General features: G+C 51.4%; 1 protein-coding gene across 2 annotated transcripts in view; it reads left to right on the top strand.

Annotated features, from left to right (window-relative positions):
- Positions 1 to 624: 624 nt before the first annotated feature.
- Positions 625 to 24,043, top strand: part of NDRG1 (N-myc downstream regulated 1) — a 59,480-nt gene continuing 36,061 nt past the window's right edge. Inside the window, exons 1-3 of one of the 2 annotated variants that reach the window (XM_055287321.2) lie at positions 625 to 809; positions 13,617 to 13,697; positions 17,665 to 17,700. In XM_055287321.2, the coding sequence (XP_055143296.1) occupies positions 13,635 to 13,697; positions 17,665 to 17,700 (99 nt within the window). In that variant the 5' untranslated portion in view covers positions 625 to 809; positions 13,617 to 13,634. The remainder of the gene's footprint in view (positions 810 to 13,616; positions 13,698 to 17,664; positions 17,701 to 24,043) is intronic. The other variant, XM_055287320.1, reaches the window with a different exon arrangement.

Raw genomic sequence — 24,043 nt, 5'->3', positions numbered from 1 at the left:
GTGCTTAGAACTGGGAAGGTGAGGGGAAGGGGAGGCGCTGGGCGGCGGTGGGCAAGATGGACGAGATTAAACGGGAGCGGGAGCGAGGATTTCAGCGAGAGCTTTGGCGACAAGGAAGGGTGAGAATCGGAGGGAGCCGGTCGGGCCAAAGCGAAGGCGGCTGCTGGGCAGGCAGCTGAATCTGGCTGGAGAGCTGAGCGGGTGAGACCTGGAGGAAGTGAAGGGAGTCGCTCAGGGCGTGGCGCAACGAGACTCTTAGAGAAACTCTGAGGCAGAGATGGGGGGCCTCCGCCCACACGGAGACACAACGAAGTCCACATGCACACGCACGAGCGCGCACATGAACACGCACAAGCACACAAACGCCTCCTCCGAGCAGGGCACACGCGCCCGCTGCACGGGCCGAGGCTCCGGACTCGGAGGGGACTGCAGAGCCGACCCACAACCCAGGCCCCGATGCCCCTCCCGGCCGCGCCCCTACGGAGGCTTGCGCAACAGGCGGCGGCTCCAGTGGGCGCCCGCCGCGCGCTGCCCGAGCCCAGCCCAGCCCTGCGCGCCCGGGCGGAGGGAGTGGGGAGCGGGGAAGGGGTGTGTCCCGGCTGCGTGCGGCGACTGCGAGGGTCTGGGAGGGGCGAGGCGCGGGGGCGGGGCCGCGGCGCCTATAAAGTCGCCCTCCGCCGGGACGTAAACAAACCTCGCCTGGCTCCCAGCTCGCGCTCAAGCTCGGCAGCTCACCCTCCGCCCTCGGCTTCCGCAGGGCGCTGGGCCGCCAGCCTCGGCACCGTCCTTTCCTTTCTCCCTCGCGTTAGGTAAGCCCGCGCCCTCTTCTCCCGGGCGCGACGCGGAGCAGAAAGGGGCCGCCCGTGCGGTGCCGCAGGAGCGCCGGGACCGCCCTTTGTAGCCCCGCGGACTCCAGGAGTAAGCGCCCCGAAGCTGCAAGTGCGCGGCCATCCCGGGGCGCGGGCGCGAGAGGGCTTTGGGTGCAGACACCGCTGAAGTGGGCGGTTCAATTACGGAAAGGGAGGAAAAAAAGACAGGGTCCCATTCATCTCCCCCCTAGCTGGGGATTGGGGTTCTGGAGGTCGGGAAGGGGGCGATGAGACGGTCCGAAAAACACCAGGATAGCGTTTCCTGGCGTCGTCTCTGAATCCCAGCTGGCGCCGCTGGCAGGGGTGCGCGCTGGACGTGGGTGCAGAAGGGACTAGGTGAGTGAGTGTGTGTGTGTGTGTGTGTGCGCGCGTGTGTGTCTGGGAACGGAGAGATTGCGCGCGATTGTGTAGATGAGGGGTTGGTAGAGGTGAGCCGCACTGGCAAGGAGGCTGGAGAGGGGGGCGTGGGTGTGTCTGGCTTGCGGACTGGGTCGGGAACGGGTGTGGATACGAGAGGCTGGTGGCGCTTCAGTCCCGTAGCACACACAGGGCGGTGTGCCTGTGTGAGTGTAAGCATGTGTGTGGGGGGAGGGTCCAGGGTGTGTCACAGTGCAACACGCGAGCGGGAGCAAGTGTCTGCGAGCGCCGCTGGGCAGGGTGCGCCCCCGGAGGAACCCGGGGTTGGCGCATCGGCGGCGTGGGAGAACTGGCCTGGGCGAGAGGGGTCTCGCGGACATTTGGCGCCCCTTTGAGCTGGCTGGAGCTAGGAGTGGCGTCATTTTCGCCTCCGCCCACCCTCCCCCGCTTTCCTCCCCTCCCCTGCCTCCTGTGCTGGCCGCTCCTGCCCTCCCGGCGGGGAGAACAGCTGGAATTACTCCGACGTTCCTGGGGGATCCGCCGCGGTCTCTGATTCAGCCTCGGGAGGAGATTCGGGCTGGGCGTGGGGAATGCGGCTGGTTCTGGGGGAAACACGCTGTCACGCCTCTGTCAAATTAGTAGCTAGCGCTGGGATTTAGTGGGTCGGTTCCTTACCCACCCCTCCCCCATACCCCCCGCCTGTTGTCCCTGCTGTCCCTGGGGGTCCTAAACAGGACGCCTCTGTGGCTTGGAAGTGGGAGATGCCTGGCAGTGGGTGGGGGAGGCAGGGCCCTTGGTTATCTTATGCCCATCCAAGAACAACCCTTCCTCACGGACGCTGGGGGCACTTCAGTTTGTTTGGTTTCTTTAAGCTACTGGGAAATATCTAAGATTCAGAAGTCAGCCAGTGGCCAGGCAGGAGGGCGGTAGACATCCTTATAATACCCATCAGCTGCACGGGACTTTCTCCTAAGCTGCCTCAAATGAACATATCTAAATACAAATCCCCTGTTTTTGCTGCAGAAATGCAGTTTCAAGGCGAATTTTTCAGTCTAGACTCTTCCTGTTGAGAAATTCTGGCGTCCTTATTGAGTTTCACAAATGTGATTGAAATAAGCAATGTGCAGAGGGGGCAAACCCCAGCGCCTGTCTTGGAAGGGCTGCCTTCTGGTGGGAAAGACACACAGCTGGAGACGCAGACCGGTTCTGTGTGGTGTGTGTGGCGGCAGAGCCAGCCCCAGGCTGGGGTGGCGCATTGTGGGGGATGAAGGAAGGTGTAAGGGAGAGAGAGGGGTTCGGTGTGGATGGAAAACGGGGTATTCCCCTGACCTGTGACTTCTTAGCTTTGCGGGACCGTGTCTCCCACGAGAATGTAAGCTGCATCTGGGCAAGGAGGAGGATTTGCCTACCCTGCCCTGTAACCTGGCCCCTGGCCCAGCGCCTGGCAGGTGGGAGGAGTTGAAATATGCACATGGGATGAAGTAGATGGCTCTGGGTCTTCGTCCCCATTTCCTGTGAACCAGCAGGTTGAGTTTCCGGCAAGGTAATAGACTGTGCATGGGTGGAGGTGTTGGGTTTTGCTTTTGAGGGACACTGGAGTGTCTGTTTGGGGGTCTCTTCTGAACAAGTTCTTTTGGAGCAAAAAAGTTTGATCATTTGGAATGGAATAAAAAACTCACACAGGACCTACCTAGTCCAACTTCTTCCCATTTTACAGATGGAAAATGAGGCACAGGGATGGGGAGGGATGTGCCCAGGCCGAGCTGAGCTGGAGCTCGGCTTTGTGGGAGGCTCCTGGGTGGGACTGAAGGCAGTGGAAAGGGTTCCTGACAGGATTTTGCCTGCCTGCTATGGAGGGGCAAAAGGAAATTGCATCTTCACTGAATTTCTGGTGAGGCAACTTTTGAGGCCAAACGGGCAGAGTGGAATGATTTTTTTTAAGTGTAAATCAGGTGTTCTTGAGAGATTAGCAAAGCCAGCCTGAAGAGCAGGGGCTTAGAGGCTGCAGCCCCCTAAGTTGGCCTTTGACTGAATGGGGCTGCCCCCCCATGACAGAAGACAGATCTCAACTGATCTGAGGGCCCCCCTGGGGTACGTTGAAACCCACTGGCCTGAACTTGCCTCCACATGGACCTGAAAGAAAGATAGCATTGTGTTTTTCTGATGGCCCAAAGCTGCAGTTCTTCCTTGGGACCCAACCCCAGAGAATCCCATTCCAGACGTGACTCAGAGGCCCTGTCCTGGGAGAGAAAGCGTGATGACTCAGCATCTAAGGCTCAAGCAGGGTTCAGGTTTGACTCAGCCTGGAAGGAAGGCCAGGGAGGGACACAGCATCTCTCTCCCTCTAGAGCAGCCACTGTCTCCCTTCATCTGCCTTCATCCTGGCAAGAACGCTGCCTGGACCGTATTGCTCCATTGAATGGATGAGGCAACTGAGGCCAGGATTTCAGGATTTGCCTGTAGCCATATGGCTCAGATGGGAGAGCCAGACTTTGCACCCGGACAGTTGGACTTCAGAGCCTTTGTTTTTTTTCCATGGCAACATGTTGGGGCACCTGAAGAAATCAGGCTCAAATGAAAAGGCAATCAGGAGCTCCATGCCTCAGTTTGCTTTTCTGTAAAATGAGAGTAACAGACATGGTGTCATCAGAATGTGTAACTATTAATCTGTGTAACCTGAGAACAGCACTCAGCATGTGGAAAACAGCGTGTAGGTGTTTGCCGTCAGTAACACCCACAGAAGACATTCTCAAGGCATCTTCTTGGCAAGCCGAGTCTGGGGCCCTTTGTCCTAAACCTACCCAAGGCTGTGAAAGTGCCTGCAAATGCTTGACCTAGGTATTGCTTTTTGCTAAGCTTATGTAAGTTGCATAATAGTGTCATGAGAATCTTGTCTGAAATGCATGTTTCCAGGCCCAGTCTCCTGCGATTCTGTCTCCATCTGGGGATATGCTATTGTTTCAAAGCTCCCTTGGCTGGGTTGGGAGTGGGGTATCCTGCAGGCAGCCAGAGTTAAGAACTTCTGCTCTGGAATGACAGGGGAGAGAAGAAAGGAAGGTGTGGCCATGCATGCCACTGTACCTTCAGGCCACCCTGTGTCGGCAGTGCCTGGGAATTAGTGAGTGCTCAGTAAATAGCTCTTGTTTGCTACAGTGCCTTGGAGGTTCAATGTCATCTGACTGAGGTAGAAGACATTCTTTCCACCCCTCAGGTCAGAAAATTGAGGCTCAGGCTGGTGACTCTTCTATCCAGAGTCCAGTGAGTGGGGTTCTGGCCGAGGTGAGCCTCCTGAGCCCTTTCCACACTCCAACATTGCCCTTGGAGGCCGCCCACACCCTCTGGGCCCACCTTTTGAGAATGAGTTTGGTTTCCTGGATCCACCCCAGGCTGTTCTTCCTGCCTCTCTTGATGGCTGTGTGATGGAAGTACTGCGTGTCCACTTGCTTTTTATCTTTCAACTTGGAGACAGAGGCAGGCTAGATAGCAGTCTTGGCTGAGAACTTGGCCCAGGCAGGTAGGCAGAAGGGCTGGGGACACTGAGGCCCCACAGGAAGGCGGCTGCAGAAGTAGAGGGCCATGAGTAGGTGCCAACCTGGAGCCGTGTTCTCGGGGTGGGGGCCATGTGAAAAGAAACCTGGGCCCCCTCGGGTGGGGCGTAAGCCCCAGCACTACAGAATGGGAATGGATTACACAATTGGGGCCGTAAGCAGGTCTCTTTGACCCAGATCTTTGACTTTCCCACCTGACATTGTTTGCAGACCTGCCTACCCCCTACCTGCCTGGGTTCCATGTCTGACCTTTTGAGTCCAGCGGGTTTTCTTGCAACTGAGCTGGTAGAAAGTGAGGTTCCTTAACAGTCTGGGGGCCTTGAGTGCCCTCCCCAGCAGTTTAATCTTTCCTTTCTTTAAATCTGCGGGGGGGGGGGGGCTTCCTGCAGCTATACATTTTAAATCTGCATAGAGTTCTGTTTAAAGAGAGGTGGGTGGGGGCCCAAGTCTCCACCCTGTTCTCCTGTCTTCACCCTCTGCCCCACCCCCACGGAACCTAAGAAGATTCCCAGTAACCCTCTTCAAATATGGATGTGAGAGGGCCATTTAAGAGGTGGGTCTATGGCCTCTCTCAGCTGGGAATGCTTACCACCTCTTCTTCCTCCTTTTTAATCATGGAACTCTCCTCCTTTCTCCAGAAAGGCCTCCTTGGCTGTCCCCTGCTGGAGGGGAGGCTGGGTTGGGTCCTTCCTGGGACCTGTGCATGTCTCCCAGGAAACCTGAGAGCCTGTCCTTAGTAGGTGTTGTGTTAGTGGTGGTGGAAAGGACACCTCCACTGATTAAGGAAGTAACTTGGACCATCTCGCATAGACAAGATCGGAGGCCCATTCCGGAGGGTGGAAACTGCAAGACCATTCTGGGAACGGATCCTGTTAGCGTGGCTGGCATCCCATCTCGGGACAAAGGGTTCTGTATGAGGAATCCATTTCCTCGTCCTCTGCTAACACTGGCTCCGTTTGTGCGATTTCCACAAATTATCTCAGACCAGCCAGCGCAGCCTATGCCTGTCCCGCAGATTTCACAGAATAATCCTCTGAGGAGACCAGTGTTCCTCCTTTGGATTTCCAGTTACTCACCTCGTCCCCTCAGACGGTCGTCTTCTGTCTGCCAAACAAATTACTCGTGCTGCCAAAACTCCACTGAGAATCTCCAGGAAGATCTCCTCGGTTGTATTGCAGAAAAGAGGTGGGCCCTGACGAGATTCCTGACACCTCCCTCTTCCTGCTGTTGTGTTTGGGACACTCTCGCTGACCTCCCTGGTGCTGTGCTCAAGTTGAACACATAGCAGTTCAGTTTCGGCTCCAGCCCCTCTGGACCCACACCCAGGGAGTGAATGCGGCTTTGGCTTGTTTGAGAGGGAGGCAGTGGGGTTCACCTTCTTAGTGATCCCTTTTTCATTCCTTGAATATCAAACATCACTGGTGCCTTCTGGGTTTCAGGCTCCACTGCAAAGCACAGGGGCCCTCGAGGAGTTCCTAGTGTGGTTTTGTTCTCTGTGTGACATTTGTACTGTTTCCTTGATTTTGATTGCTCTGATACATTTCCCTAACCTCTAAACTAGGGAACTTTCTTGAAGGTCCAGTGAATCCACCCATATTGTTTGCTGAGTTGATTAGTTAAGAAAGACAGTGCGTGAAGACTGCCAACTTCCTCACCCTCCCCAGGGCCTTGAGTTTCAAAAGGGCCAGAAAACACCAAGAGAGCCCAAGAACTGCTTTGTAGCTTGACTTCAAAATCTCTTTTGGCAAAGAAATGACAAAGGAATGTATCCACAGTAAGGCGGGGCTATCCAGGGCCCATCTCAAGGTGGTTTTCCTTGAGGTTCAGGCAGAAATGGTGCCGTTCTCGGCAGTTTTCTGGGGAAGTTGCTATAGCAAACAGCCACAGCACACGTTGATTTTTTTCCCTCCTTTTAAAATCTGTTCTATAAAGAGCACAATGTGCTGGAGAGAACACTGGCTTTCATGTGGCCTTAAAACCAGGCATGTTATGGAGGGTGGAATCTGGGCCAGTTGCTGTTGGTGACAATCGATGCTACCCTTGTCAACAATTCCCGCCTGCTCTCTCTTTATCTGCTTCACTGAAGGCCTCCAGGGGACTGCTGTCCGCCCTCCCCCAAGGGAGTGAATGCCACACCTGCACCCACAACAAACCAGTGAGTTTGTCACCTTTCCCTCAGCACGGAGGAATCTAGACATGTGGCCTTTGGAAGTCAAGTGGGCCTTTGTGTTTGTTTTTGAGCCTCAGGTTACCCATCTGTGAACTGGGTATAATACCCAACCTCTCCCGGGGGAACCTCCTTGAGGAGCAAGTGACACAGTGTGCTGAGTGAACGCGTTTCCAAAGCACTGAGTTGGCCATCTTAGGAGGGTACTATGGGGGAGCTGAAAACAGAGAACCTTCTGGGTGTCGTGAAGGGAGAAAAGTTCAAGACGCCGGTTTTGCCAAAAGCTCAGGCCTACTCATGATGGCTCAGTGGTGACTGTGCAGGGTGGAGGAGAGGCGTGTGACAGTCCCAGCTGACCTCCACACGCTGAAAGCCTCACGGTCACATGTAGCCCACCTGACAACGTTGTATGTGGGCCACGGGTGGTGGTGAGGACTGTGGATATATTTAGGGCGATGTGAGATCATTGTCAACATTCCCTTTAAGGTTGCTTTAACCTGTGCCAGATTGATGCTTGCTGACTTGTGGCACACATCTTAACCTCTTGGTGCCTCAGTTTCCCCATCTGTTAAATGGTGACATGCTGGCACCTCCCTCCTAGGGTTTCTGTGAGGCTTAAAGGAAGTACCGGGTTTAGAGCCCAGTTAGTGCCACAGATACTGTTCCTGGTGCTGTTTCTGTGGTGTGTCTGTGTAGGGTTACATTGTTGCCTTCCTGTGGCTGCTCTTCCTGGTGAGTGGAACCTGGAACTTCTAGAACAGATCATGGATGTTTCTCTGCTGGATATCCCTTCAGCCCCACCCTGTGGGAGTTGTGGGGGGGCCCAGGAGAGTTTGCTCAAGAGGGTGTACAGATGGGTGGCAGAGCTGGAGCAGGGCGCTAGTCTTAACAGACAGGAGTCTGAGGCTGGCAGAAGTGGGGGCCTTCGTCCAAGGTGCGGGGCTAATCTGGCCAGAGCTGAGCCCGGCAGGACCTTGGTAAGACCCTGTGGCCCTTTTGTCTTGGTGAAGCACCTCGCTGCCTGGGTTTCCATTTGCCTGTGTAAGTTTGTTTTGGACAGCGTGATCTCCATAGAGGTACACTGTGCCTACTTTACAGATGGAGAAACCAAGGCCCAGAGAGGAAGTGACTTGCTCAGAGTCGCGGAATAGGAAGGTAGCAGGGTCCCCATGCCCTGATTCCTAGGCCAGCGTTCCTGCTGCCCCACTGAGGTTTTTGGGAATCACAGGCTCTGTGTGTCCCCCTCAGTCCCCCAGGGGCTGTTGAACAGTTCTCAAGTGGCCTCGGATTACCCAAGACGCCTCTGCCCACTGCCCTCCCAGGCCCCAGGGTCATGGGTCACGTTCTTTTCTTCCTCGGGCAGATCCTGGCCTTGACTTTGCCTGGAACCTGTGATCCAGCTCTCCGCCGACTCTCCTGGGTCTGCTGGACCGGAAGGGTATTTGTGTAGCCCCTCTTGGGCCCTCGTTACTCATTGACAGACAGTGCTGGTGGAGAGAAGGGCCCCAGTGGTGATGCATTGGGCCTGATAATCAGAAACCTTGGTGGCATTTGCTGAGCATTTTCCATGTGTCCCTCTCCTCGCTGGGACTCTAGGACTGAAACCCAGGCCGCGTCCTCACAGATGTCTTGGCATCTCCAAGGCAACCCTGAAAGGAAAGTATGCTGATGAATTAAGCAGGTGTTTGCCAGATTCTCCGTGCCATTCTTGAGTTTCAGCCCCACTGCTGATCTTTGCTGGAGTTAGCATGCCCATTGACAGACAAGCAAACTGAGGCAAAGAGGTTGGACAGCCAGGCATGGTGGCATATGCCTGTAATCTCAGCTACTCAGGAGGCCGGAGTAGGAGGATCACTTGAACCCAGGAGTTCGAGACCAGTCTGGGCAACATAGCAAGACACTGTCTCTCTAAAAAACAAGATGAAGAATACATTTTTAAAAAGAGATTCGATAAATTATGCAGATCACAGAGCTAATAAATGGTGACACCAGCGTCTGACCTGCAAGCCTTCCCCCAGCTCCTGGCTACCTTTGACTTCTCTGGCATTGGTCTTCTAGGAATTCCTCCCAGGCAGGTGGATGGGAAAGGAAGAAGTGAAGATACAGGCTGGCAGCTGGTGCTGTGACCTGGAGCCCTGTGTTTGGTGCTTAGCTGGGTTTTAGCTGAAGGAGACCTGCTGGAGGGGTTTCTTCTGTGCTTCTTAGGGAGCAAAGATGGCCTTGGAGATGGAGACACTGTTTGTCAGTCCCAAGCCACTCCAAAGGCGGGGCAGGTGGGCTAGGAGTCAGCCCTGGTTCCCCCGCCATGCTGCGTGTGGCCCTACCCTGCCGCCCCACCTGCTAGAGGACCACTTTGATGCTTTCTAGTGGGTCCCAGTGTTCTGTGATTAGGACTTTGCGCAAGGCAGAGGGAGGGCAGGGACTGGAGTCCAGCAAGGACCTCAAGCCCAGGGACAGGCTCCACCTGCCACACCTGCTAAGCCATGAGGGCCTCAGGTGCCCGGGAGGAGGGAGCAGGAGTGGAGGCACCAGCCCGAGCCCCCAAACCAGGTCACGTATCACCTGCCATTTCCTGCTGGCAGAAGGAGATCACAGACACCAGAAGACAGCGTCTTCTGCCAGAACTGGGTCCTTCCATGATTCTCAGGTGGTGACTTTGAATCCCAGAAAAAGTGTTTTGGGGAGAGTGGAGTGAAGGAAGAGTGTGAACATCGGATCTGGCTCCCCTCCAGCCCCTGTGCTGCAGCCAGCAGGGTGAGCTCAGGACAGCTGGCAGCTGCTTGGGCCCACCCCCTCCTCCGTGAATGAAGGTGGTGGGGTGTGCGCGTGTGCGTGTGAGTGCGTGTGAGTATAAATGACTGTGAATGTGAGAGTCCATGAAAGTGAGAGTGTATCAGTGTGTGAGAATGTGTGAGTGTGTGAGAAGGAGTGTGTGAGAAAGTATGTAGTATGTATGTGTGAGTATAAGTGTGTGAATGTGAGAATGAGTGTGAGAATGAAAGTTTGCGAGTGTGTCAGTGTGAGAGAATGTGTGAGTGCATTTGAGAGTGTGTGTGTGTGCATGCGCATGCACTAGATTAAATAAGAATGCATCCAACTGACATTTTCTGGATACTGTTACCTACTAGGAATTACTAAAATCAGCTGTTCCAAAGGAGGGTGGATGTCGCACCAGGGGACATTTGGCAACGTTTGCAGATTCTTTTGCTGGTCACAGCTTGGGGTGTATGCTGTGGGCATGTGTGGTGGGCAGAGGCCAGGGATGCTGCTGAGCCTCCTCCCATGTTCAGGGCAGCCCCTAAGGCAGAGGCTGCTTGCGGGGCCCAAATGTCAGCAGTGCTGAGCTGAGGATCTCTGTCCAGGAGGCACAGATGCTGTCCTGGATGCTGTCCAGACAGCATCCGCTCTGCCCTCCAGGGGGACAGACAGGACAGTGGACACAGCCCAGATGCAGCCTGATGAGTGAGCCCGAGGGAGCGTCTGTCCCCTCGGGACTGTGAGCTCCGTGGGGGCAGGAACTGGGTCTGTTTGCTCATGATCCCCAGATGAGTCCCATAGCCAGTCTCATCGCCATAACTGGTGTTATTTTTGTTCTGAGCTCTGTGTTGGGCACATAGAACCTAGTATGGGAAGAAACCTCTGAATAAATCCTGAGTTTTGCAACCTGCTTCCGAGAACTCAGATGTTCTTTGAGGGCCAGCCTGGTGGCGTGGGGGCTGGGAGTGGGCAGATTGTAGGGAGCCAAGTCCCAGGGTAGAGTGGGGTTCAGGTCCTTCCCTGGCTTCAGCCGAAGCACCTTGGCTTTTTAAATTTTAAAATTTTTATTTTTTAACATTTTTATATGTTGAACTTCCTTACATGATTTCCTTTGGGTAAAAGCTCCTGCAAAAAAAGTTTGAAAAGTTTTGGGTTGAGGCATCAGGGACAAGGTAAGGGCTGCTTGATGGGCCCAACTTGGGAGAACTGAGGTGAGGGAACCGCTCTCCTCCTGCCCTGCAGGCTGGCCAGATGGTGGACCACCAGCAGCTAGCTGGCTGAGTCAACCTGCAGAAAGCACCTTCTGCAGTCCTTGGTTCATGCGGCGTTAGTATTGCAGGACGCGACCAACATGCAGGCTACCCCAAGGCCTGCAGCCCCCAGAGTCCCCCCAGACTAGTGCAAAGCTTTATCCAGTCTCCTGGCAGACTTCAGAGTCTAGGACACTTCCTAAATGGTTCAAAATCAATGGAAGCATTTGGGGGACAATAAATAATGTCACCAGACATTGTCAGATGTCCCCTGGGAGATAAAATCCCCCCGAGTTTAGATACACCCTGTGATCATCCTCAGCAGTTTTATCTCTAGACTTCCCAAAGGCCTTTAGCACTGAGGGGTCTGGGTCAGAGAAGGCCCCACCAGCTCCCAAAAACAGATGCTCAGGAACTTGATATTTCTAGGAGACACAGTGATTTTTTAACCTATTGCCTCGTGTGGTCTGGGAAGCTAAGCTGTAGGAAGGAAAAAGGTGCTGGATAGGATAAAGAGGTTTCACCAGACAGAGGAAACAGGGAAGGTGGACATTTCTGTCTCTTCTGTTCTGGAGGAGAGAGCTGGTGGAGGCTGACACCGTATCCTAATGTGATCACGGTTTCTGGAAGCCAAAGAGAACTGACCAAACTGGGCTGAACCACAGCATTTCTCGAGTCCTTTTAAATGTAGAATTTTTTTTTTCCAGACATTGCACTCTTGGGGTTTAGCAACAATTTAAAAGTGAATTTTACTGAAAGCATGCTGTTGACCTACATTGCTCATTTATTCAGAGAGGGAGTTGCAGCCTGACTCTCTGTCTAGGGGAGTCGCTCGTGCTGGGAGCTAGAGGTGGAGAAAAGAAAAAGCCACCTGCTTGATGAAGCTCACAGATAGGACTGCTTGAACCCACCTAGTGGGACAGTGAGAGCCCCCTGACTTCACCCTGGCGTCCTTTGCTGAGCAGGGTATGCTAAGAAGCTCCTGTGAAATGAGAAGTCCTTTCACTCTCAGAATGAGGGGTGGCATTGGCAGGGCCCTGGGTTTCTGGAAGGCTCCCTAGGCCATGTAGGCGAGGTGTCCCACAGGCCAGGGTCTTGGGACCACAAACCTGCTGAATTAGCAAGGCTAACAGACCCGGGCCTTTCATGCCTCCTGCCTCCAAGCTGGCAGCTGCCCAGGAATGCTCACAAATATAAAACCGACTTTGTTTTCAGAATGTTCTGGAGCATAGACTCCAAAGTCTGTATAAAGGCATTCTTGTGGGGCCGGTTATCTACTGGGGAAAATCATGCTGGGGCCCCAGACCAGAGCACCCCAGTGGAGAGCGGGATCTGCCCACGGAATGCCATGTGTTGGCACAAGGGATGGATCCGGGGTGGATTTGGGGTGGCCTGCACTTGCCGGCTAACCTCTAAGAGGTGTTTCACCAGGTTCTTGGGAGTTGCTGGGTCTTCACAGGAGCCCTAGGCAGGAATTTCAGAGGCTTGCATTCTGTCTACCATTGCATCCAAGGGGCCTTGGGCAGCGCGGGGCCCAGGTTCCCACTCTGCAGCTGGCTGTGTGAGGGCTTTGGTCAGGCATTTTCCATTCAGAAAGTCTGGATCTGTGACCTGGGTGGGTGGCCTGGGCTCTTCCTTCTTGTCACTTACTCCTTCTCCCCCGGTCCTCTGCTGCTGTCTGTAATACTTGACCTTATTCTGCATTTTTTATGCTTCACCCCAGGGATTGGTGGGCATTTAGTTTTTCTAACTTGACTACTGATCTAGAAGAGTACATGCTTATACTTCTGGCTTCTAGATTCAGCTCTTGGAAGTATGCTTAATAGATATCACCACCTGCTCAAGCCTTGCACCCCAGGGAGTCAGTGGCAGCATTCTGAGTCTTCCTGGGCTGTGCTTCAGTCTGGTATTGCAGCCCACACTTCTGCACCTGCCCTGTGTTAGAGCACAGGTAACCCCTCTGGCCCATCCCCTGCTTTGGTCCAGGAAGTGCTTTCTGCCTTGGAGGTCCTTTTTCTTACACAATTGTACTGTGCGTTCAAGTGCCCACCAAACTCCTTGGCTTAAGGTTTTCCTCTGTCCCCTTCCCTTTTAGCAGGTAGCTGAGAGTCCTGCACCATGGGGTGTGTATGTGTGTGTGTGCGCGCATGCACGCGTGTGCCTGTGTGTCTGTGCATCTGCATCACCAGCCTTCTGCTAGGGCTAACTGTGAGGCTGAAGCTTGTACTATGCCTAGACATGGTAAGCATCGTGTGAGCTTGTGTTCCCGTTTCATTGTCACACTGGGGCTGCCTGACTTTGGGATCAGCAGTGCAGGTCCCCTTCTAGAATGCAGTGAGCTGTATCCTGGGTATGGTGGGTGGGCCTGAACTTGGTATGGGGACCTGTTTGTGAGCCTGATCAATCCATTTCATTGGGAGGGTAGTGTCTGTGAGCCTCAGTGTCCTCTCCCAGGAAATCCACTGTGCCGGCCCCAATGGGAAGACTGGGTTGGGTCCATGGGCTGTGTGTACAAGGGGCCTCCTCATCCCCTGCCGTGCATCACGAGGGAGGTGAAGCTGCTGGGCAGTGTGCAGGCCTGGCCTTCTCACCATTGGTCTTGGATTTGCTTCCTTCAGGAAACCTCTCAGCAGGAAGTGTTGACCTTTTGGCCTTTGTCTCCTTGCAGGCAGGTGACACCAGGGACATGTCTCGGGAGATGCAGGACGTAGACCTCGCTGAGGTGAAGCCTTTGGTGGAGAAAGGGGAGGTAAGTGGAGATCTTCCTGGCTACCCCATCACAGGCACATGTGCACATAGACACACACAAGCACACTGGAGCTCACACTTGCACTTACGGGCATGCAAATACTTCACAAATACACATGTACACAGCATACACACGGCATACAGACATGCACACACGTACACAGCATACAGACACACATGCATACACACATAACACGTGTCCACTGCTTCCTCGAAATGCAAAGTTGTGAGAGGCTCTGGTTCAAGTCCCATAGGATTGGGGGCTGGGCCCCTTGCCCACTTCTCTGGGCCTTTCTGCTCTCATTTGTAAAGTGAAAACATCGAACCAGAGGTTCTCTCAGCTTTCCCATCTCTAACATTCTGTGGTTATAGAACATGCAACATGGGGCCCAGTTGCCCACAGGGACTGCCTGCCTCAGCTCTCATTAAAGCTACATATTCTGGGGCCACACTGTCTGGACTTAAATCCCAGCTGTGACACTTTGCAGCTTGGTGTCCACTTGCTAACCTCTCAGTATCTTCATATTCTAGTTCTTCATCTGTAAAATGGTGGCATTAAGACTTAACCTCATGGGGCCAAGTGAGGATAGAGTGACCTAGTTAGAACTTTGTCATAGAGGAGACGGGCAATGCATAGTCACTTTTTCACTTGCTATTATTATCTTTTTGGGCAAACCTCTCCTGTCAACAGAGCCCTTCCTATTGGAAACAGAAGCCCCTGTCCTATAGGCTGAGCTGGCAGGGCCCATCCTGGGCTGATTGTTCTGAAGACGAATGAACCTTTGCATTTGCACAGTTGACATTGTAGCTTCAAAACATGTTCACGTCCCAATTCTCACTTAGCCTCATAACTGCCTCTGATGATATGTCTTTTTAAAAATGTGGAAACTTTGGTCCAAAAGTGAAGTTAGTCTAAAGCCAACTAAATGCTTTTAAAAATGATAATTACCATGCACTAACCACATCCTGCAGGCCTGCTTCTCCACCAACCGTATTTCAACTTCGGTTCATGCAAGTCCCAGATTCTGTGATTGTACTCATTTTGTAGAGGAGGAAGTTGAGTCTTAGGGAGGTTAATTTGTCTTCTTTGCATAGTTACAAAGTGTGGGACATGGAATCAAACCCAGGCCAGCTGACGTTGGTGAATAGACTGTTCATTTAATTTCCTTATGACTCTACATGTGGCTGCTCTGTTTTAGGTTCATAATTTCATAGACTTTTCTTTACAAATGTGTGAGGCAACCATCTCTTTTCCCCTTTTGCAGATTTAAAAATAAAAACAAACTGGTCCTAGACAGGAAGGGGATTGGCCAAGTTCATTCAGATAGCTGGTATAACTAGAGTTAGAAACCAAGCCTGGGGAGGCTACAGAATACTTGCTTATCATTCCACACTAGGGTCTGCAAACCTTTTCTGCAAAGGGTCAAATAGTAAAAATATCTTAGGCACTGAAGGCCACATGATCTCTGTTGCAACTGCTCAACTTTGCCATTATAGCAAGAAAGCAGCCATAGACAGTCTATAAGTGAATGTACTTGCTGTGTTCCAATAAAAATTTAAAATGTGGTGAGGCAGATTGCAGTGTACGAACCCCTGCTGTATACTGTGCAGGTTCTAAATCCATGTCCTCTTAACTCTGGATCTGTGACATAGTCTTCTGAAACAATCAAACAGAAACTTCTAGGTAGAACAAACACATATCACCATATTCTTATTTCTCCCTTTTAAAAAACCCTGTGAAAATGGTATCCCACACTTTGCTTTATTCACTTGACATTTCTGGGAGATCTTTTCAACATCAGTCCATAATCCACTTGCTTTTCTCTTTTTAGGTACATAGTATTCCACCACATGTATTTGCCCAGTGCCCAGTGTATGAACACATGTGTCTTTCCGGGCTTTTGCTATTACAGACAGCGCTGCAAGAAATTTGCACCCTTGTATCTTTCATGTGTGTCATTATATACATGTGCAGGTAGAGCCCTAGAAAAGAGTTCTCAGAAATGGCATCACTGGGTCCAAGGGTAAATGCAGTTAAAACAACATTTTTTATTTATTTCAGGCAGCCTACTGGAATCCTTAGAACATTTTATATATGAAACACATCTCTAAGAGCTTGTCCGTTCAGGGTTACATGCCAGTGCATCTCTCAGTGAATATTTACCCTTTCTTTCAAGGTTTAGACGGAAATAAATTTCTTTCAATTCCTTAGATTGACTCAGCAAAGTGATTAGAATTAGGCTTGACTATTGGGAAGTTCTTCCTTGTGTCTGTCCTCAATCTAGATTGCCACCGTACTCTGCTGACATTTTGAAGGTTGGTGTTTGTTGTACAGAATGGCTTTCCCCATTCTTTCCCACCAGTACACACTCACGTGCACATATACACACACAGGGCAATGGTATAGGTGCCAGCCACGTTTGCTTCCACTTGAATTCACCCAAAGTCCCTGATGTTTCTTGCTCACAGCCCAGGGGATGTGGAGCTATTTGAATCCCCAGCATGAGGGCCTGTGTTGTCATCTAGTCTTCCAATCCCTGCCATCTAATGGGGGCTCCATTCCATCATGCTGTTGCCCTCATCACTTTTGCATTTTGCTCTGCTGAGCTGTCTTCTTTTCTGGGGGTTTGTGGTGGGTGAGGCTGGGGCTCAGTTTTCACAGAGTGTTGGGACTCCGTCTCTGGGTCCGGAGGAAGACATGCCAGCAGCATCTCTTAGAAATGTTGGCCAGCCAAGACTCTAGTTGGTCCTCCGAGTCACACTTTCACCAGGCCAGAGGGGACATGGGACTTTTCTCTGTCTTCCTGGGCCTGTCCTGCCATGGACAACTCTGGTAAAAGATAGAATTTGGGCTGAAACTCAGATTTCTTTTTTTTTTTTTTTTTTTGAGACGGAGTTTCACTCTTGTTGCCCAGGCTGGAGTGGCTGGAGTGCAGTGGTGTGATCTAGGCTCACTGCAACCTCTGTCTCCCGGGTTCAAGGAATTCTCCTGCCTTAGCCTTCCGATAGCTGGGATTACAGGCATGCGCCACCATGCCTGGCTAATTTTGCATTTTTAGTAGAGACGGGGTTTCTCCATGTTGGTCAAGCTGGTCTCGAACTCCCGACCTCAGGTGATCCACCTGCCTCAGCCTCCCAAAGTGCTGATATTACAGGCATGAGCCACAGCACCCAGCCTGAAACTCAGAATTTTTAGATTGAGGGAAATGCTTAGAGGTCTCCACTGCCTCTTCTACTCACAAGAGATTGAAATTTAATCCAGGTCCAGATGACAGCAGCCATGGAAAAAATGTAAGGAGGACCATGATGTGGTCAGGTTTGAGTTTTAAAAGTATAGAACGTGGGTGGAGCCAGGGAGACTAGTTAATAGTCAGATATCAAATTTCTGTATCTCTCAAGCTTGTGATCAGCTTAGACCTTCAGATTTTTATCTATCAAGGCTATTGTCAGAAAGGAGTTCAGTTAATGTGTCTGCTTTTCTGCTGGACTTCTATTTTGAGATGAAAAGGAAAGTCTAGGCTGGGCGTGGTGGCTCACACCTGTAATCCCAGTATTTTGGGAGGCCGAGGCAGGTGGATCATGAGGTCAGGAAATTGAGACCATCCTAGCTAACATGGTGAAACCCCATCTCTACTAAAAATACAAAAAAAAAAAAAAAAATTAACTGGGCGTGGTGGCGGGTGCCTGTAGTCCCAGCTACTCAGGAGGCTGAGGCAGGAGAATGGCGTGAACCCGGGAGGTGGAGCTTGCAGTACTCCAACCTGGGCGACAGAGCAAGACTCCGTCTCAAAAAAAAAAAAAAAAAAAGAAAAGAAAAGGAAAGCCTGCCTTTGTGAGGAATTAGGGAGACCCCACAAAGGAGGGAGCGTAGGTACAGATTTAGGTCATAGAAAGGCCCATATGTCCCAACATTATTTCTCTTACAGAGAAAACAGATGAAATTGACAATCTTTTTTGTCTTTCCACAGACCATCACCGGCCTCCTGCAAGAGTTTGATGTCCAGGCAAGTAGAGGATGTGGCTTTCCTTCCCCTTCCTCATCCCATCTTCTCTTTTTCCTTTTTCTTTCCATTGGTTTAAGTAGATCATTGCGCAAACATTGCGGGCAAGGGGAGAGAAGGCAGTGGTCTCAGCTTGGTCCGCACCCTCAGCTGCTGCTCCCTGACAGAAGCTGACTTGAGTGCTGGCCAGAGAATCAGGAACCAGTCACTTCCCATGAAAGCAGGACAGAGACACCGCCTGTTTCAGCCCCAAAGAGCTGGCCAGAACGGTGGGGCGTGTGTGGGGAAAATGGTGTGATGCTGGGCTGGCTTGGGACCCTGTGAGGGGAGAGAACGGAAGCAAAAGCTTGATGTTCTTGGCTCCGCTTGGGAAACTGAAACCAGCCTTCTCTGTGGTTTACTGGCCCAGAATTGAAGTATCTCCATCCCCACTCAGGATTGCAGGGGCGGGCCAGGGGGTGCAGCTCAGCCATGTCCAAGAACAGGCTCTCAGGAGAACAGGCTGGGCTCTCTCAGCTGAGGGCTGGGTCAGAACTTCAGGAAATCTAAGTCCTGGACTCGTTAGCCCCAAGCTCGGGTGGGTGCCATGCTGTGCTGGGCTCTGGAGGGTGGGGCAGAAAGCCTGAGCATATGGTGAGCTTGTGGTCTCCTTGAAGGAGGAGAGGCGCACTCCTGGACCAGCCAGAGGTGGCTGAGGTGTTCTCACCTGAACCTCTACCCATGTGTTGCACAGGTGTCCGCATCTCACTCCTCTATTCTACCTCCTTACCTCAAAACAACTCCACTTTTCCTCTTGAATCTCTGATTTCATGAATATTCCCCCATCCATCCCAAGGCGAGGAATCTTGCACTGTCTTTGGAAGGAAGGGAAAGGATGGGAGAGGGGCTGGAAGCATTGGCTAGTAGATCATCAAGGCTTTCCATACCACCGCCAAGGTGTGTATTTTCTCATCATCCTGGTTGTGTCAGGCTGTCCCTAGAGGTCACCCTGACCTCAGTGTTTAAGAAGAAGAAAGGGCCAGGTGCAGTGGCTCATGCCTGTAATCCTAGCACTTTGGGAGGCCGAGGCAGGCAGATCACCTGAGATCAGGAGCTCGAGGCCAGCCTGGCCAACATGGAGAAACCCTGTCTCTACTAAAAATACAAAAATTAGCCAGGCATGGTGGTAAGTGCCTATAATCCCAGCTACTTGGGGGCTGAGGTAGGAGAATTGCTTGAACCTGGGAGGCAGAGGTTGCAGTGAGCTGAGACCACGTCATTGCACTCCAGCCTGGGCAACAAGAGTGAAACTCTGTCTCAAAAAAAAAAAAAAAAAAGAAGAAGAAGAAGAGAGACAGCACTGGGAAGTGACTTGCCTGAGGTCACTCAGCAGTGATTGGGGAAGTGGCGCCAGACTCTGGGCCTTGCCTCTTCCAGCCCTGAGAGCTCCCCTTGCTGCTTGTGTAGGTTTTAATGATGTTGGTGAGGGCTTCCACCTGCCAGGTGCTGTGCTGAGAGCTTCCCAGCCAATATCTCATGTAATGCCTCAGTATCTCATGATAACATGAGAGGCACCATTAGCCTTATTTTTCAGATGGGTATACCGAGGCCAGAGTGGAGGGACCGGGAGCCACACCCAGCTCTGCCTGACCGGGAAGGAAGCCCATGTTCTTCCTGCACCACTCGTGTGCTGAGGTCCAGGCTTCTCCCATGCCCTGGCCAGAGCTCCATCCCATTCCTCTCTATGTTGCAGGATGCTGGGCATGCGAAGGTGCTCCAGGAGGGTGGGAGGTGAATGTACTATCTTGAGGTTTATCAAGTCCAAGCCTTCATTTTACAGCTGGGGAACCTGAGGGACAGAGAAAAGGGGAAGTCACTCATTCAGGGTGGCATGGTGGGGCAGCTAAGAGTTATGGTAGCGGATCCTGTTTTTCACCCTCTTGAAAATGGGGAAAAATGCACCCAGGGCAGTCAGAGCTGCAACAGATGCAGTGGCTGTGACACCAGCACCATGGCCTTGGTTATTTGACTGGTTCTCTGAGCTGAGAACAGCTGGAAGTTAGCCCCAGGAGTCATCTGCTCATTCACGGATGGGCTGGGCCACACTAGTCTCCCTCAGCCTGATCGAAGCTGCCCTTGCCAACCTTCCCTGTGGCTGAAATGTCAGCTCCTTGTGTTCCCCAGGGGAGTGGCTTGCTGGCACTAAGGTTGTATCTTCCTGCAGTGGGGATGTGATCGTCCATCCTCCTCAGGTGAAGGCCCCATTCCAGAGCCAGGGAGAGTGAACCGCAAGCCCCATGGGTGCCCTTTCCTGGTGATTGACCCTTAGCACAAGACGCTTCACCTCCATTTCCCCATCTGTGAAATGGAGACAGTGCTCCAGCCTTGTTAAGTGGTGGTGGAGACAGGACACTGACTGACAAGGGCCAATGATGTGGTGCTTCCTGCGTCAGTGCCGGGCCAAGCATCACACACCCTATCCACTAACTACCATGGAATGTTTTCCCTAATTATTTTTGTTGTTGTGGAAACATACACATAACATGCAATTTACCATCTTAACTACTTTTAAATGTACAGTTCAGTAATATTAAGTACATTCGAATTGCTGTGCAGCCATCACTATCATCCATCTTCAGAACTTTATTCATTTATTTATTTTTATTTGTGTTTAGACAGAGTCTTGCTCTGTCATCCAGGCTAGAGTGTAGTGGTGCGACCTTGGCTCCCTGCAACCTTTCTTTACCTCCTGGGTTCAAGCAGTTCTCATGCCCCAGCCTCCCGAATGGCTGGGATTACAGGTGCCCGCCACCACACTGGGCTAATTTTTGTATTTTTAGTAGAGATGGGTTTTTCCATGTTGGCCAGTCTGGTCTCGAACTCCTGACTTCAAGTGATCTGCCTGCCTCAGCCTCCCAAAGTGCTAGAATTACAGGCTTGAGCCACTGTATCCCTAGAACTTTAAAACTTGCAGAACTGAAACTCTGTCCCATTAAACAACTCCTCATTCTAGCTTCAGGCAGTCATCCTTCTATTTTCTGTCTCTGTGATTTTGATTACTCTAAGTATCTCATACAAGTGCAATCATACACTATATTATTATTATAAAACTGTATTAATTTGCATTGATTTGTTCTTTGCCAGTGTCTGGCTGGTATAAGTTAGCATCATGTCCTCAGGGTTCGTCCCTGTTGTAGCAGGTGTCAGCATTTCCTTCCTTTTTAAGGCTGAATCATATTCTGTTGTATGTGTGCCCCACATTTTGCGTATCCATTTGTCCATTGGTGGACACTTTGGGCACTTTGGGCTATTGTGAATAATGCTGCTGTGGACATGTGCATACAGATATCTCTTTGAGATCTTTTTTTCAGTTTTGGGGGACATATACCCAGAAGTGGAATTGCTGGAGGTATTAGTCCATTCTCAAGCTGCTATAAAGACATATCAGAAACTGGGTAATTTAGAAAGAAAAAGAGGTTTAATGGACTCACAGTTTCACATGGCTGGGGAGGCCTCACATTCATGGCAGAAGGTGAAGGAGGAACAAAGGCACGCCCTGCATGGCGGCAGGCAAGAGCATGTGTGTGCAGGGGAACTGCCGTTTATAAAACCGTAAGATCTCTTGCTCTTTATAAAACCATGAGATCTCTTGAGACTCATTCACTGTCACGAGAACAGTACGGGCAAAACCTGCCCCCATGATTCAATTACCTCCCACTGGTTCCCTCCCACGACACACGGGGATTATGGGAGCTACAATTCAAGATGAGATTTGGGTGGGGACACAGCCAAACCCTATCACTGGATCATATAGTTATTTTGGATTTTAAAATCTTGGTTACCAATTCTGAGAAACCTAGAAAGCATAGTTTATCTGCTCCCTGCGAAGATAATTCCTCACGTTTGTGTTTCTCTGGAAAGTCTGCAAAACACTTTTACATCCTCCCATCTCAGGACACAGGCAACTGATAGAACAGAGAGTAGGAGCTCCTGTCCCTACCACAGGGAAGGTCAACCTATGTGGCTCAGGCCGGGGTCGGCTAAGGAGCTGCCCCTTAGGACATCATTAAAGTAGGGACCACACAGAGAAGCCATTGGAAGGACAGAGCAGAGGTCAGGATAAGGTCTCCCAGCATCGTGCACCAGCCTGGGCTGAGCCCTGTGAGTTAATTCCCCGAGCTGTCCTATGAGGTCGGAGCATTTTTCCCTATTGTGCCTTCCTTTGTTTCTTTAACAAATGCCCACTTTGTGCCTGGCATTAGTTTAGGTGCTGGGGATGCAGTGATGAACGTGACAGGCAGTGACCTGTGTTTTCAGGAACCTAAATTCTGGAATAATAGCTCAGCACTGCCGAGCACAGAATGTGTGTCTGGCAGCATGTCAGCTGTGCCCCACGTGTGCTTACGGCGATCCTGTCCCTGTCCTACGGAGAGAGAGGACCTGAAGCACAGAGAGGTTAGGGAACTTGCATGAGATCGCAGAGCTGGAAAGGGGACCTCAAGCCATGTGCTTCCAGGGCACATATTTGAAACCAATCCTGATTCCTTAGAAGAAAGAGGCAAACAAACATACAAACAAGCAAATGTGAGCATTCCAGCTTCTGTAGGTGCTTTGAAGATAATAGTGAAGGGTGATACAGAGCCAGGTGATGGGATAGGGCATGGCTGGGGTGCTGTCTTAGGTTGAGGCTTTTTTTAAGTGGTGACATTGCACTGAAGCCTAAAAGATAGATGGAGCCAGTCACGTGACAAAGAGACTGGGGATAGATCATTCCAGGCAGAGGTAACAGCACAAGCAAAGGCCTTTCTGATCTGAATTCTGAAATTTCCAAGGGCAAAAATGTGTTACTCTTGTAAGCTGTTAACAGGCTCAGTGTTCCCAGTAAGTCACAATATTTGAACTGAAATCTGAGTGTTGAATGACACTTTTTCAAGGTTGTTACCAAAAGAAAATCTTTCTATAAAACTGTATTCATTTAGATTTGGCTTCTTAGATTAGAAGGTGTTGGGGGCTTATGAGACTGATGAAAGCGCCCCCCAGATTTTCAGCAGTCTCCAAAATCTTGGGTGTACGGTTGCTGTAGAGTTTCCTTCAGAAGATGCAGTGCAGTGTGGCGACAGAAGCTCTCTGGGGCCTGATGGGTTCCAGGGCCAGGAGCTGAGAAGGACAGAGCTTTGGTCAAGGGGACCTACAGGGCGTATCAGCCCGGGGACTGGTCAGCATAATCTGACCTCAGATTCACACGGTAGTTCCAGCAAAGCGACAGGACAGCACCTGTCTGCCATGCACTTCAGTGTCCTCTGATGAGCCAGGCCAGCGCTGAGGGCCTCCCACGCTCTCTTGCTGAATCTTTGGGGACCTGTACCGTCATCCTTACTTTACAGATAAGGAAACCGAGGCTTTCCCGGGGGGGGGGGGACAGCTGTGAAGTGAGCCACACTGAGCCCAGGGCTGTCTGACGCAGACAGTTCTCTCAACCGTGATGCTTGAGTACAGCCCTGTTCCTGGAAAGGCTGATCGAGCCCTTATGGACTAGATTCTGGTTCACCTTTGCCACGTCTACTGGTCAAAAAATCTAGCCAAGCAGATAATCTAAGCAACACTTCATTGGGCTTATGTTTAGCCTACTGATGATGAGCTGTTGTAGGACTCAAGAGTTGATGTGCCTTAATGGCAAATGGATTTTATCTGTCCATTTAGTTGGTTTCTTACCTGCTTGTTAAAATAGGGCTCCCTTCTGGGCAGTTCTTCCCCTGGGCATAGCTTGCCTCCTGGTCCAGTCTGAGGAGTCTGAGTCTCTTTATTTTGTGTATCTGAAAGCAGCCGATGTTATTCCTTGAAAAATAATTACTGCTTCAGGACTTTGACTAACTCAGGCAGATTCCTACTTCCTTTCTCAATGTAGTCAATAATTTAGGCTTTTTCTGTTGTTGTTTTTTAAATGAATCAAAACACACACACTTGAGCCCAGAGCTCGGCACTGAGGAGCTGCTGGCGGAGTCTGCGTTGAGCTGCTGGGTGGCCTGTCTCTGGAGACAGCTCGCCTGCCAGAGCAGATGGCATCAGGCCTTATCTCTCCATCACTGGCATCGCCTTTAGGTGGTCCCTTTGTTTTGTCCTGGGTGATGTTTGGGCAAAGTGATTGGTGATTTGCATATGAGGTTCTGCCAGCGCTGTCAGGCCCCTGCCTGGCTCCCGTTTCTGGAAAGATTCCGGAACCCTCAGAGCACAGGCTGGGCAGGCTGCTGGCCTAGTAGGTGTCGGGGTTGCAGGAAGGACACGGTCTGGTCTGGCTCTGCTGAGAGGCCTCCGGCATCAGGTTTTAGGCAATTGTGTTTGCAAATTTGATGAGTAGGGAGGGTGGGAG

This window comes from Symphalangus syndactylus, chromosome 7 (assembly GCF_028878055.3).
Source record: "Symphalangus syndactylus isolate Jambi chromosome 7, NHGRI_mSymSyn1-v2.1_pri, whole genome shotgun sequence".
NCBI classification, from domain to species: domain Eukaryota; kingdom Metazoa; phylum Chordata; class Mammalia; order Primates; family Hylobatidae; genus Symphalangus; species Symphalangus syndactylus.
The sequence above is the reverse complement of the archived record's forward strand: the minus strand, read 5'-3'. Positions and strand labels throughout refer to the sequence as shown.